This window comes from Physeter macrocephalus, chromosome 4, assembly GCF_002837175.3.
Source record: "Physeter macrocephalus isolate SW-GA chromosome 4, ASM283717v5, whole genome shotgun sequence".
Classification (NCBI taxonomy): Eukaryota; Metazoa; Chordata; class Mammalia; order Artiodactyla; family Physeteridae; genus Physeter; species Physeter macrocephalus.
The window spans coordinates 105,807,029-105,820,085 of NC_041217.1; the positions used below are offsets into that span (position 1 = coordinate 105,807,029).

A 13,057-nucleotide genomic window follows, 5' to 3' on the forward strand; every position below is an offset into this window, starting at 1 on the left:
TTAGAGATCTAAAAATTCAGTGAACCACACAGAATACAAACAAAAATCACATCTTGACACATCATAATCAAACTGCTGAAAACCAAAGATAATGATAAGATCTTGAAAGCAGCGGGAGAAAAACTACACCTCACATGCATGGGAGCAAAGGTATGAATGTTAACTAACTTCTTATCAGAAACAGCAGAGAACAGATTACAATGAAATGACACCTTTAAAGTGCTGAAATAAAAAAATATGTCAGCCTAGAATTCTATATCCAGGAAAATGTCCTTTAAAACTGAAAACAGTATACATCCCTGGTGAATGAAAGCTAAGAGAATTCAGTACCATCAGATCTGTGCTAAAAATAATCTGAATGTATTATTGCTATTTTTAACAGTTTAGTGATAAGATGCTATCACTACTGAAAACAGTCTTCTAAAGATTAAGGCACTCTCTATACCTGCACACTCTTGTATAAGTCTAGACAGAATGATGTAAACACTGTTTTCAACTTTTAGAGCCATCCTATAGACAAACTATGGGAGACTTATCCAGAATAGAATATAAATCTTACCAACATAACGATGTCAACATTTAATTGTCTGAAATGTAGAAGAAAGGGTAAGGCCATTAACACTCGCATCTTATAGTGGATCTAGAAACAGAGGTATATTATTTGAAGTTATAAACAGAACTAACAGAAGAAAAAAGTAGCATAAGACTTTCAGTTTTAAAATGGTAAACACGGCCCTTCCCCATTCCTTTCTTGGAAATTATCAAAGAAACAACTAGGAGAGTGGAAAACAAATTCACGAATCCCCCAGGAAGTGAGAAAGAGTTGCCAAATCAATGAAGGTAATGGTAGAGGGAAGACACGAAGAAAGGCTTCTGCTTCTACATCTTCAAATTATAGACAGAGCCAACAGGTAGCCTACTCATTATCCAGAACAGCAGGAACAGTAAGTGCACTGGTAGTGGGAACTTCTCCGGACCCATTTGGCCCCATGGAAGAGGCAGAGTAGAAACATACAGTCATGTCATCTAGCACCTGTGCAAACCAGGTGGAAAGAAAGGGCTGTATAGATTTGGTCTTCACCTCTGTCATTTTTGCTAAAGCTGTGTTGAGGCAGTGTGGATACATTAAATTGGGGGGAGCCAATTAAATTAATTGGAAAGAAATAAAGTCTAAAAGAACTCCCTCTCTCTGAACTCTACATTAATCATATTTAACCTTGTGAGCCAGAGATAATTTCTGCTCCCTTCTAGTGGTTCCCTGGATCATCCTTTATACAAACCTGCAAATATGTCTTCAGATCATAGACAGAGCCAGCAGGTAGCTTACTTATTACCCAGAACAATAGGAGCCGTACGTAGATGTGCTGGCAGTGGTAGCTTACAAAGAGATTTCAATCAAAGATGAGTAATTAAAAGGAACCAGCTAGGAATCTAAAAAGATACTATAAGGGGACAAGGAGAAAGGTACAGTGAAAAACAAGTATCAGACAGAGCATATTCAACCAAAAAAAGAAAAAAACTGTTTCAATAGAGCAAACCAAAAGTGTGATATTTCAAATTCAAAACATGTAAAACAAGAGTTACAGCAGAGATTTTTTAAAGTTCAGGGAAGATAGAGTAAGATCATGTAAGAAGATGAAATGGCAGCTGTCAGAGCTCAGGTAAGAAATTGAAGGGAAAAAATAAAGCTATCGGTAATTGTAGTGACATTGGAAACAGCACAGAGAACACTAAATACTTCTGTAAGCACACTGAGGATTGAGAAGAGTGAGCAAAAAGAAGTAGAAAGGAACAAAGAATTTTGTTTTTGGCCGCACCGTGTGGGATCTTAATTCCCCAACCAGGGATTGAATCCGGGCCACAGCAGTGAAAGCGCAGAGTCTTAACCACTGGACCACCAGGGAACTCCCAGGAACAAAGAATTTTAAAATGTTAGAAAAATTACAGACGTGGAAGACAAATGAAATACCTAGAGTTCCTGGAGGGAGTGGTGTGGGGAGGCAGACCAATGGAACTGGGAAAGAATTGTATAGCTTTATTTTGAGAATGCTTTCCATTGAAAACAAACAAATCTAAAAATGGGAAGGGAATGGCTTGTCTCAGGGAACATTGTCACAGAATAACACTGAGATATGCCTTGTTTTAATCCATTGGACTTTATAAATGGTCCTTTGGCATCTAGACAAGATGATCAAGGCCTCCGTGGAGACAGGAGAGGAGGATCAGTGTGGACTCACCTCCTCTGCATCAGCATTCAATATTGGAAGATAGTGGAGCCACACCAAGAAGTCCCTAGGGAAAGCTGACACACCTCATCCAAACCTCTTGGAAAAGCAAAAAATAAAAGGGTGGCAAAACGTGCCAAGAAAGTGGAAATTGAAAGAAAGCAGGTTGAATTTAGGGCAAAACAAACCAAAAGCAGCAGCACTTTACAATGATTATGGGTAAAGTCCTCAGTAGCTGTTAAGTATATGAAAGGATGCTATACCTCACTCATAATAAGAGAAAAGAAAAATAAAACTGCAGTGAAATTTTATTTTTTCTGATAATTTGGAAACAACCAAAACAACTGAAAAGTTTCATAAGACACTCTCATGCATTGATTGAGAGTATGAGTATAATGTGTAAAATCTCTGCAGTTGTTAGTATGAAAATGTATCATCCAAATATAAATGCACATATCTTCTGACCCAGCAGTTCTGCTTATAGGATTTTTTCCTGTGGATTTACTTGTACATTGAATGTCTTGTGTTTGAGGATTTTCATTGAAACACTTTATAATATCAAAGGATTATAAACAAAATATTCACCAATGAAGGCTGCATGAATAAATTATGTTACATTCACATCCATAAAAGTGTGAAGCAGCTCCGTGGAGTGATAGAGCATAAGCTAAAAGCAAGGAGCAGACCAGTTTGTGAGGAATACTATCATCTGTATGAAAAGAAAAAGGGAGGGAGGGAGATAGAAGCTTTTAAGTGCCTAGACTGTCCCTGGAAGGAGACATAATCAAATCCCAGTGTTGCCTCTGGGGAGGAGAACTGAGTGGTTGTGGGAGATGGGTGGGAAGCTGGGTTACTTTAAAAAAATATTTTGAAATATTCTTAATAGATAAGTTTGAAGAACTGTTTTTCCAAACAATTTTATATAAGTTCCTAACTTGAATATTGATGCCTCTATCACTCCCAAATACCTTATTATGTATTCCCCATTATACAACATTCTTCTACTACAGTATAACCATCAAAATCAGGAACTTAACATTGCTATATCATTCTATCTAATCTCAGAGCCAGTTCAAGTTTCACTAATTGCCCCAATAATGTCTTTTTTATAACAAACAAGCAAGTAAATAAATAAATCCAGGCCATAATCGTGTCAGTTAGCCAGTCATCAATCAGTCAATCCAGGCCAGAATTGTGCATTGTATTTAGCTGTCATGTCTCCTTCAAGCTAGAATGGTTCCTCAGTTTTCCTTGACTTTCATGACCTTGATACTTCTGAAAATTATTGACCGATTATTTTGAAGAAGGTCCCTCAACATTTGTTTGACATTTACTCGTGAATAGACTCAGATTATGCACCTTTGGCAGGAAACCGTGGAAGTGATGCTTTATTCACTGTTTTGCATCCTATCAGCACATGATTTTAGTTTTTCCTACTGCTGGTAATGTTAAATTTAATTACTTTATTGAGGTGGTGTCTGCCAGGCTTCTCTACTGTAAAGTTTCACTTTTTCCATTGATAAATAATGAATGTTTTGTTGAGGTACTTTGAAACTATGAAAATATTCCATCTCTCATCAAGCAATTTATTTATCCATTCATATATGTAAGGACTCATGGATTCCTGTTTCATTCAGTGGGTTATAATTTATCATTATTATTACTTATTTTGATGCTCAAATTTCCCCAGATTTGGCCATTAGGAGCCCCTTTAAGCTGGCCTCTGTTTCCTTTGACATGTCCCCATCATTTTTTGAGCATTTCCTTACTTTCTGGCATAGCAAGATGCACCAGGTTCATTTTGTCATTATCTAGCCCAACTTGGAATCACCTTTTAGTGGAGAAGGGTATTAAGAAACCAAGATCTGGGCATTAGGAGTGCTCATTGCTGTTGGGGTATTAGTATTCCCAGGCCCTCCCAGGGGACAGATGTAGGGAATATATAAATGTATCTACATACATTCTATGTCTGTGTCTATTCTACTTATTTCTGTGTCTATCTAAACATATTGAAACCACCACAGAGTTTATTCTAGCTTTCTCCCTATCCATATCTGTCCCTCCCTTCTTTGACAGTAAAACACCTGGCTCATCATGTAACCACTTCTTTAATCAGTACTTCTGTATGTGACCAGTCTCCTGTCAGTGCCCCTGCCCCTCCACCCAGCAGCCCTGACAGGCAGCTTTGACACCTCTACCAGGCTGCTGCCCCTGTCCCCTGTATGGCCACCATCCTCACCTCACCTGAGCTTCAACACCCTGTGCTGATCTGCTGCTGTCGCTCTCCTGTAGAGATACCCTCCTCTAAGTCTCCAAGGCCACCACTGTCACCCACTGCATAGAAGCCCTCCTCTTCCCTTACGGGCTCTGACACTCCCTGCCTGTCTGCGTTGGCAGATACCTGCCTCATCCCCTCCAGGCTCCAAGCTGCCTGGAACCACCCTGCCATACAGAGGCCTTGCTTACTTACCCCCCTCGACTCTGACACCCTGTTCCTGGTCAGTGCCACCACTGCCATCACCACCACATCATGCCACCTATATTGGAAAGTCTACTCACTCCAGTCTGGCTGCAGCACCCTGCACCAGGCTGTCAAGTCTCCCCCTGCCCCCATACATGATCTCCTATTTCACTCAGCCCCACGTAATGGCTTTTGGACTAAATCACTCTGCAGAGATGGAACAGAAAGGAAAAGGAGAAGTAGAGAAAGCGGAAGTTTATCCATCAATTTAATGTTTTACCATAGGTAGATATTACCTATTCAAAAAACAAATGAATTTTATCAATACAGTTGACCCTCAAACAGTGTGAGAGTTAGGGGCTTATAACTGTGAGACTTAGATGGGAGGGGGCAGAATAGTGTGAATGAACCAATTTTTCCTCATTCAGAGCAGAGAATGGTGAACATTGTCTGAAGTTGATAAATAAAAAATTAGAAACACACATTATTTAGATTTTAGTGACAACCACTAGAACTAAAACCAGAAATTGCCATAAATTGTTTTGGGGGATGGTGGGAGTAGTAGGAAGGGGTGGGGAGGGAAGAAGCAGATGATTATTTTTCAATGTAAACTCTTCTGTACTCTTTGACTTTTTTCTGTAATTGTGTATTAATTTATTCCTCCATTCTTGCTCCGCCTGGCATCCTCTGTGTGTTGGCAGCTAAGGGAGGGATTTTCTTCTGTTGTCTAGAAGCCTCTTTGAAAGAGGTCTGTGATTTTGTATACTTCCCACCCAAATGGACGAAACAGTGAATATGGATCCCATCAGCACATCCTTCAGATTCTCCTCCTGCATCAGTGTTATTTACGAGTCTGGGTCTTTGGTGCTGCAGGCCACTTGGGCTGCCACAAGTGGTTATGAGTGAGGGTGTTCACACTGATGGACATGGTTTTGGCTGGGATCAGGTTAAACTGTTTTCAGTCTAAGCTGTATATACAGTTTGTCAATCATTTTTTTTTTGGTGATGCTCTTTGGCCCTATACTGGTTAATTTGTAGATTTCTTTGATGTCAGGAAAGTAGTAATAAAGTGCCCTGAATTGGCAGCCAGCATCACAAAACAGTATGATGTAGTGATTGCCGTGATGCTTCTCTAGCTCCCCTAACATTGAATTCTTGTGAGGTTCATTCACTTTTCTAGCCTGACAGCAATGGGATATAGAATTATAAATAATTGGTTTGTTTGATTTGCTACTGGGCTCCTTAAAGAGCTCGGGACTTGTGTATTTGGCCACTAAGGCAAGGGATGATGCTGTGGATGCCATTTCCCAGTCTCTGTGTTCCTGCTGAGATTAAGTGGCTTAATATGGGGCAGAGCTTCCAGTGACACAACTCAAGGTGTCCCCCACCCCTACCCCCACCCCATGAATGCTCTTGGGCTCTGTCTTAGCTGCAGAGGCCAAGGACTGGCTGGAGCCCATCTGGGCCCAGCTCAAGTTATCAGGGGTTGAGAAGCACTAGGTTCCCACATCACTACATGACTGTTACGGATGGACTGATTTTGGTATATTTTTTATATTTAAATCTTTATTTCATCTTGAATTTATTTTGATATGTAATGATGATTATTTCATTAATTTACAGAAAGACAGTACACTGGATGCTGCTGAAGAAATCATCAAGGCATGGAGTAGACAGAAGTTTTGATACATGCAGACTGCATTGTCTCTATTAAATGACCTAGTATGGAATTATTTAGTACTGCTACTTGTTGGGTATTGAAAAAAAATTTTCAGTACAAATGAAATTTAAAGGACTATTTCCATTGTTAATCCCACTCCTGACAATATTCAGGAGATCTGATTTTTTTTTCAGCTGAAGTGTATTAAAACACCTTTTAGACCATTTTATGAGTCAGTATAGTACAGTGGTAAGAACTGTGAGATGCTGGTTGATGCTTAACCTCCTCTGCGCTTCAGTTTCCTCATAAAAGGGGAATAAAAATAGCACCTACTTTATATGAAGTTTGTGAGTTGTTGTTTGTGAGGATGAAATGGACTGATGTATGTAAAGCCTGGCAAACAATAAGCACTCAACTACTCTTGGCCAGTTTCACTTCTCTGCCATTGCGTGAAAACCCTTAACCAGTTACATCCCCCTCAACTCTGTATCTTTGCTTTGTCTCTACCCACCTGTAGTTCTCTCCCCTTCACTTACTAACGACTTTGAACTCTGCTCATAGTTTTGCCTCTCTGTTGCAAGTACTGCCATCATCTGGGGTGGCTTCAAGGTCTCCATGGATTACCTAGGCTTTTGGTACTTTGACCTCCTCACCTCTGGTGATATTCACCTCCACTCCACTCTCCACTTCAGCCACCCACTCCCTTGGGCATACCCTAAACCTTTCATCATTTCAGGCTGTTCCATCTTTGAGATAATAAGTTAGTCATTTCACACTGTAACCACCTATTCTTACACAAAGTACCACCCCCGCCCAATATTTCCCTCTCTCTCCATCTCTCTCTCTCTCTGTCTCTCTCTCTCACTCAGCTACTCTCAAAATATTACTTTAAACTATCATTTCAAATCCACTATTTCTCAAAAATTGGTCCATGGCCCTCTTACATCAGAATCAACTAGGATCTTTGTTGAAAATAGATTTTGGTCTTCACCCCAGACTTACTGAATAATAATTTCAGAATCTGGCCCTTTCCAGGTGATTCTTATTCCCACTAAAGTTTGAAAATCATTGCTGTAGTCTGTAGAACCTTCTATCAGTCTCTTTGTATCTTCACTCCCTTCCATATCCAGGTTAGATTTCATCATCCATAACTTCAGCCAAGATACTTTTGCTGCCTTGAATAACTTGCTCATTGTTCTATCTCACCTGCCTGGTCAAAATAAATAAATAAACAACAACTCATCCCTGGGGTTGAAGCTCCATGCTTGCAACTGGGCTGCTGAGCACTGCAGCCTAATTGGGCAGGTTCTAACAACCATGAATGCACGTCATTGACCTTAACTTGACTTAATTCTTCTGTGTTCCCCTAGTGAGCTTTCTCTACATTTTACCACAACAGCAATTCCTAATATTCTTCCATTCTCCATAGTAAAAATATCCAGGCTTCTCCATTCTCCTAACACCTCAAAGCCCACCACTGCCAGTACTATTAAATGACCTAATTTCCTGCTTCTGTGAAAAACAAAATTTAAAAAAATGAAATAGTAGGAACCACCAGACCAGCACTCCCAGCTGGGATTCTACCAATAAGTGAGTCTATGACATCTACATCAGCATCCATCCTTTCTTTATTGCCCCCGGGGCCTGCGGACAGTGGGGAGGATTGGTGGTTAAGCAGTACTAGGCCCAGCCATCCAGAAGGAGGCCAGGACCTCAAGAGCCAACTATTGCATAGCAAAACAAATTCCATGTGAAAATTGTGCCTGTCCACTCGTGTGGGGGACTTGATAAAATTTTCACCAGGGTTTAAATCCACTCTTTGCAGCCTTGGACTTGTCCAGTGCTAATCCCACCACCTGTACTGTGGATCCCATGTCTTCTTACATTCTCAGGGACTTGGTTCAGCCTATTCCCTTATATCTTCAGCCTCTACTGGATCCCTTCCTCAACAGTAAGATACTTTCAAATCTCTCCCATCTTAGAAAATCCTTTCCCTGATTCTATCTACAACCCTATTATCTCTTCCTCTTCAGGGCAAAATTTCTTCCTTCCATTTTTTTCTCTCTCCCTACTGGCCTCCCTCCATCCTTCATTTTTTCCTTTAACAAATATTCATTGAACTCCTAATATGTGCCAGGCACTGTCCTAAGATATTCAGGCACTTAGGATGTATCAGTGAACAAATGAACCAAAGATCCCTGCCTTCTAGGACTCTCCTAGATAGGGGAGAGACAATAACTAAATCATAAACATAATGAAATATATTGTAAAACTTATACATGGCAATTGTATGAAGAAAAGAAGTAAGGCAGGGTAGAGGTTGGAATGAGAGTTTTAGGGAAGCAAATTGGAATTTTAAACAGTGTGGTCAGGTGGGCCTCATGGAGGGCACATAGAAGCAGACTTAGAAGAAGAGAGGGAGAGAGCCTTGTGAAGATCTTAGAGAGGAACATCCCAGGCAGAAGGAATAGCCAGTGCAAAGGCTCTACAACAGGAGGGTGTCTTATGTTTGATGAATACCAAAGGTCTGCTGTGGCTGGATGGAATAACCAAGGGATGGAGTAGCAGGTATTAGGCCAGAGAAGTAACATAGACCTCAAGGACTGGAGTAAGGATAATGGTTTCGTGCTATCCTATCCATACCTTTTTTTTTTGATATGTAAAATAATGTTTATTGCAGCATGGTTTATAATTCCTCCAAACTAGGAACAACCAAAAAGACATGAGACTGGGTACGAGCGCCAAATATGTCAGTATTGGCGACTAAAGGGGACTGATGACCTAGCTCTGGATTTTTGAGAAATTTTACTGCAAAATGGAATAACTTGAAAAAGTTTTCCTCATTTGATGATTCCACTTTCTCGCACACAAACACACACTCCTCACTTACCCTCAACCCGCTACAGTCTGGATTCCATACCCATTATTGTTCTAAGTTCTCTAATGACCTCCATGTTCTTAGGTTTAAAGGAAATGTCTCAGTTCCATCTGGCTTTACCTCTTAGTATTTACCACTGCAGGTCGCTTGGGCCTTGCTAAACCCTAATTTTTTTTTTTTTTAGATCCTGTGGTGCTGCATGTTCATCAGTTGCCTTTTGTACTCTGCCCTTCTTCCTTCATCTCCTTTGCCTGTTTCTTAGATATTGGTATTTTGTCTTTCTCACTAAATAACTTCATTTACACTATACATGCTAGTGACTCTTAAATCTGTAACAGCCCAGTTCTATCTGTTGAATTTCACATCCAGTATCCCATTCGTCATCTCACATGGACATTTTATAGGCAAACCCTAGTCAATCTGGGTTCCTCACCTCAGTGAATGGTGCCACCAATCCAGTTGCTCAAGTCAGAAAACCTACAAGTCATTTTTAACTTTTCTCCTCACATCCAAATCCTCTGTATAGTACCCCACCTCTCTTCAATCCATCACTTCTCTCTGCTCCAATTGCCCCCACTCTGGCACCAACCAATGTCATTTCTCAACTAAATTACTAGTCAACTCTTAACAGTTCTCCCTGTCTTGATCTTGCAACTTATCCCTGTAGCCCAAACAAGCTTTATAAAATGCAAATGTGATCATGTTACATATATTAGTTAAGATTATTCCTGTTGCAAGTGACAGAAAGCCTAACCTGTATGGGTTTAAATCAAATAAAAAGGAATTGTCTGCCTCAACATTTTAGTAGTCTAGTTTCAGTTACAGCTTGATCCAAGACTCATATTGTTATATATCACCAAGCTCCATTTCGTAGTTCTGTCTTCTCTGTGTCAGCTGTATCCCCACGTTGTACCTCCTGGATAGAAACACGGCTACAGCAGTTTCTGAGCATCATATGGTGACACTAGCAAATCCAGCAAAAGAGGACACTTTCTCCGAAGCTCCAGCAAATGATATATTGTGTCGTATTGGCTCATTCCTGAGCTATCTGCTGAGGCCAAGGGGATTGGACATGCTAACTAACTTAAGCCAATCCAAGGTCAACTTCACATGGACTACATTGGTTGAAAGAAGGGACAGAATGACAAAGGGAGGAAATGGATGAGAAAATGTCTTAAGTGACTTAAAATCTTTTACTCTCCATTGCTCTTAACATAAATGAGTTTTGTTGCTGTTGTTTTGTGGTTTTGTTTTGGGTTATTTTGGTGTTTAGGGTTTTTAGACGATCATTCTCTGATGCAAACCATTTATTTATTTGTTTGTTTATTTATTTATTTATGGATGGCTGCGTTGGGTCTTTGTTGCTGTGCGCGGGCTTTCTCTAGTTGTGGCGAGCGGGGGCTACTCTTCGTTGTGGTGCGAGGGCTTCTCATTGCGGTGGCTTCTCTTGTGGAGCACAGGCTCTAGGCACACGGGCTTCAGTAGTTGTGGAACACGGGCTTAGTTGCTCTGCGGTGTGTGGGATCTTCCCGGACCAGGGCTTGAACCCGTGTCCCCTGCATTGGCAGGCAGATTCTTAACCACTGCGCCACCAGGGAAGTCCCGCAAACTTTTTTTTTTTTTTTTTTTTTAACATCGTTATTGGAGTATAACTGCTTTACAATGGTGTGTTAGTTTCTGCTTTATAACAAAGTGAATCAGTTATACATATATCCCCATATCTCTTCCCTCTCGCGTCTCCTTCCCTCCCACCCTCCCTATCCCACCCCTCTAGGCGGTCACAAAGCACCGAGCTGATCTCCCTGCTGCAAACCCTTCTTGATTGAGGAAAGAATGAGTTCATTACTTAGTCAGGTAAGGGAATCACCCCTGAAGGTCATTTTTCCTCAGTCACTCAGATTCTCCTCATCAGGGCTTACAGTGCCCTGTATGATATGGTCTCCCTCTTACTCCTCCAGTCCATCTTTCCCATCTTTTCCTACTCAAATGTCTAGTCTTACTGAACTCATTTCAATTTCTAAATGAGCCCTATGCTCTCTACCTTTTAGCAGATGTTATTTCCTGACATTCAGGCATGGTTAATGTAGGTGGTATATTGGTGGTGCTTAGTTTTTATGTGTCAACTTATCTGCACCATGGTGCCCAGATATGTGGTCAAACATTATTCTGGATGTTTCTGAAAGGGTGTTTTTGGAAGAGATTAACATTTAAATCAGTAGACTTTGAGTAAAGCAAATTGCTCTTCATAATGTGGGTGGGCCTCATCCAATCAGTTGAAGGCCTTAACAGAACAAAAGACTGACACACCTCCCCAACCTCCCCTCCCCAACCTTACCACCCCCCGCCCCTGGGGCAAGAGGAAATCCTTCCAGCAGAGGGCCTTCAGACTTGAACTGCAGTATGGTCTCTTCCTGGTTCTACAGCCTGCAGGCCTACCCTGCAGATTTTGGACTTGCCAGCCTCCATAATCATGTAAGTCAGTTTTGTAAAATGAATCTCTTTCTATATATATATACATACACACACACACCTTATTGGTTCTGTTTCTCTGAAGAATTCTAATACAAGTAGATTAGCAAAAATGATGATAAGTTGTCTACAAATTCCCAAAGTTATGTAAGAACTCATTTTATGACATACTGTATTATAATAATGAGATATGGACTTCACACAATAATGAATTTTTAAAGATTTTTTTTGGAAGATAGGTTTGCCTATCCAAAAGCCAATGATAATCCACCTTCTCCTTTGACTACTTCTACTATGGAGGCTAAAAGCCAAAATATCCAATTTCTCAGCTTCCCTTGCAACTAGTCAAAAGTGCCTGAGAAGAGCTTCCCTTCATGGAAAAAGATGAGGCAAAGTTATCCTGAGACTTCTTCGTTTTTTTGTCCTCTTCATCCTTCTACTTTCTTCCTACCTGGAATGTATTATAGAAGTAAGGGCTGGAGGTGCAGCAGCCATCTTGCATTCAGGCAGCAACTGGCATCAGAGTGAAAGCCTACATAATAAGGATGGCATAGCAGAAAGAAGAGACAGACCCTGGAAGCAATTTGGAGCTACTGTAACCCCAGAATTTGTAATGCATGAGACAAATAAACCCCTATTTTTTAAGCCACCAGAATAGAGGTTTTTTTATTATTTACAGATGAATGAATTACTACCTGATATAGAAGATACGGTACGCAGATCAAATTTTTCTTCTAGAAGATAAACTGACCTGATGAAAAGGCCTGGAGGTAGTGAGAGAGACAAATCAGAAGGCTCCTGCAGGAGCCCAGGAAGGAGATGGTGAGGTCCTGAAGGATTTAGTATGAGAGAAAGGTAAATCATCACAAATATTTGTCAAACTCATACTTTTTTCCCATCATTCTTATGATAAAAACAATTATATAACTACACAATTACCAAATATTTTAAATCAAAAATTGTCTCCAGATAAAACAAGAAGTCTTCTTGGTCTCAGTTGGTTAAACCCAAGGATAAAACAAAACAAAAACCTCAACCACATTCCTGAGACATGAGAATTTCATTTTATTGCTGCTCTGAGAATACATCTAATTACTCAGTCATGCCAATTAAATAGTAACTTCACCTGCTGACAAACAGCTGTATTGGGATAGATCAAAATAAATTGTAGAAATAATTAGATTTTCTAATCAATATTAACTTCATCATATTATACAGCTGCTACTTTCTTTGACATTTAATACAGCATCTTTTTTCTTATATTATGTAAAACTTGTCATTTGTAGCAAAATCTCATAGTAAAAAAGATGAATAATAATTTTGTCCTTTTGTCAATGAGAGTGGTTATCCTGAACTATTACTTT

At 40.1% G+C, this 13,057-nt stretch overlaps 1 protein-coding gene across 5 annotated transcripts in view; it reads left to right on the top strand.

The window, feature by feature from the left end:
• Positions 1–11,738, top strand: part of KYAT3 (kynurenine aminotransferase 3) — a 61,166-nt gene extending 49,428 nt beyond the window's left edge. For 3 of the 5 annotated variants that reach the window (XR_008617212.1, XM_024119835.3, XM_024119836.3), the window contains one exon: positions 6,310–9,399. Coding sequence is in view for 4 of the 5 variants with exons in the window: in XM_024119835.3 (XP_023975603.1) it covers positions 6,310–6,372 (63 nt within the window). In the remaining variant the exon portion in view is untranslated. The other 2 variants (XM_024119834.3, XM_028489179.2) reach the window with 2 other exon arrangements.
• The last annotated feature ends 1,319 nt before the right edge of the window (positions 11,739–13,057 follow it).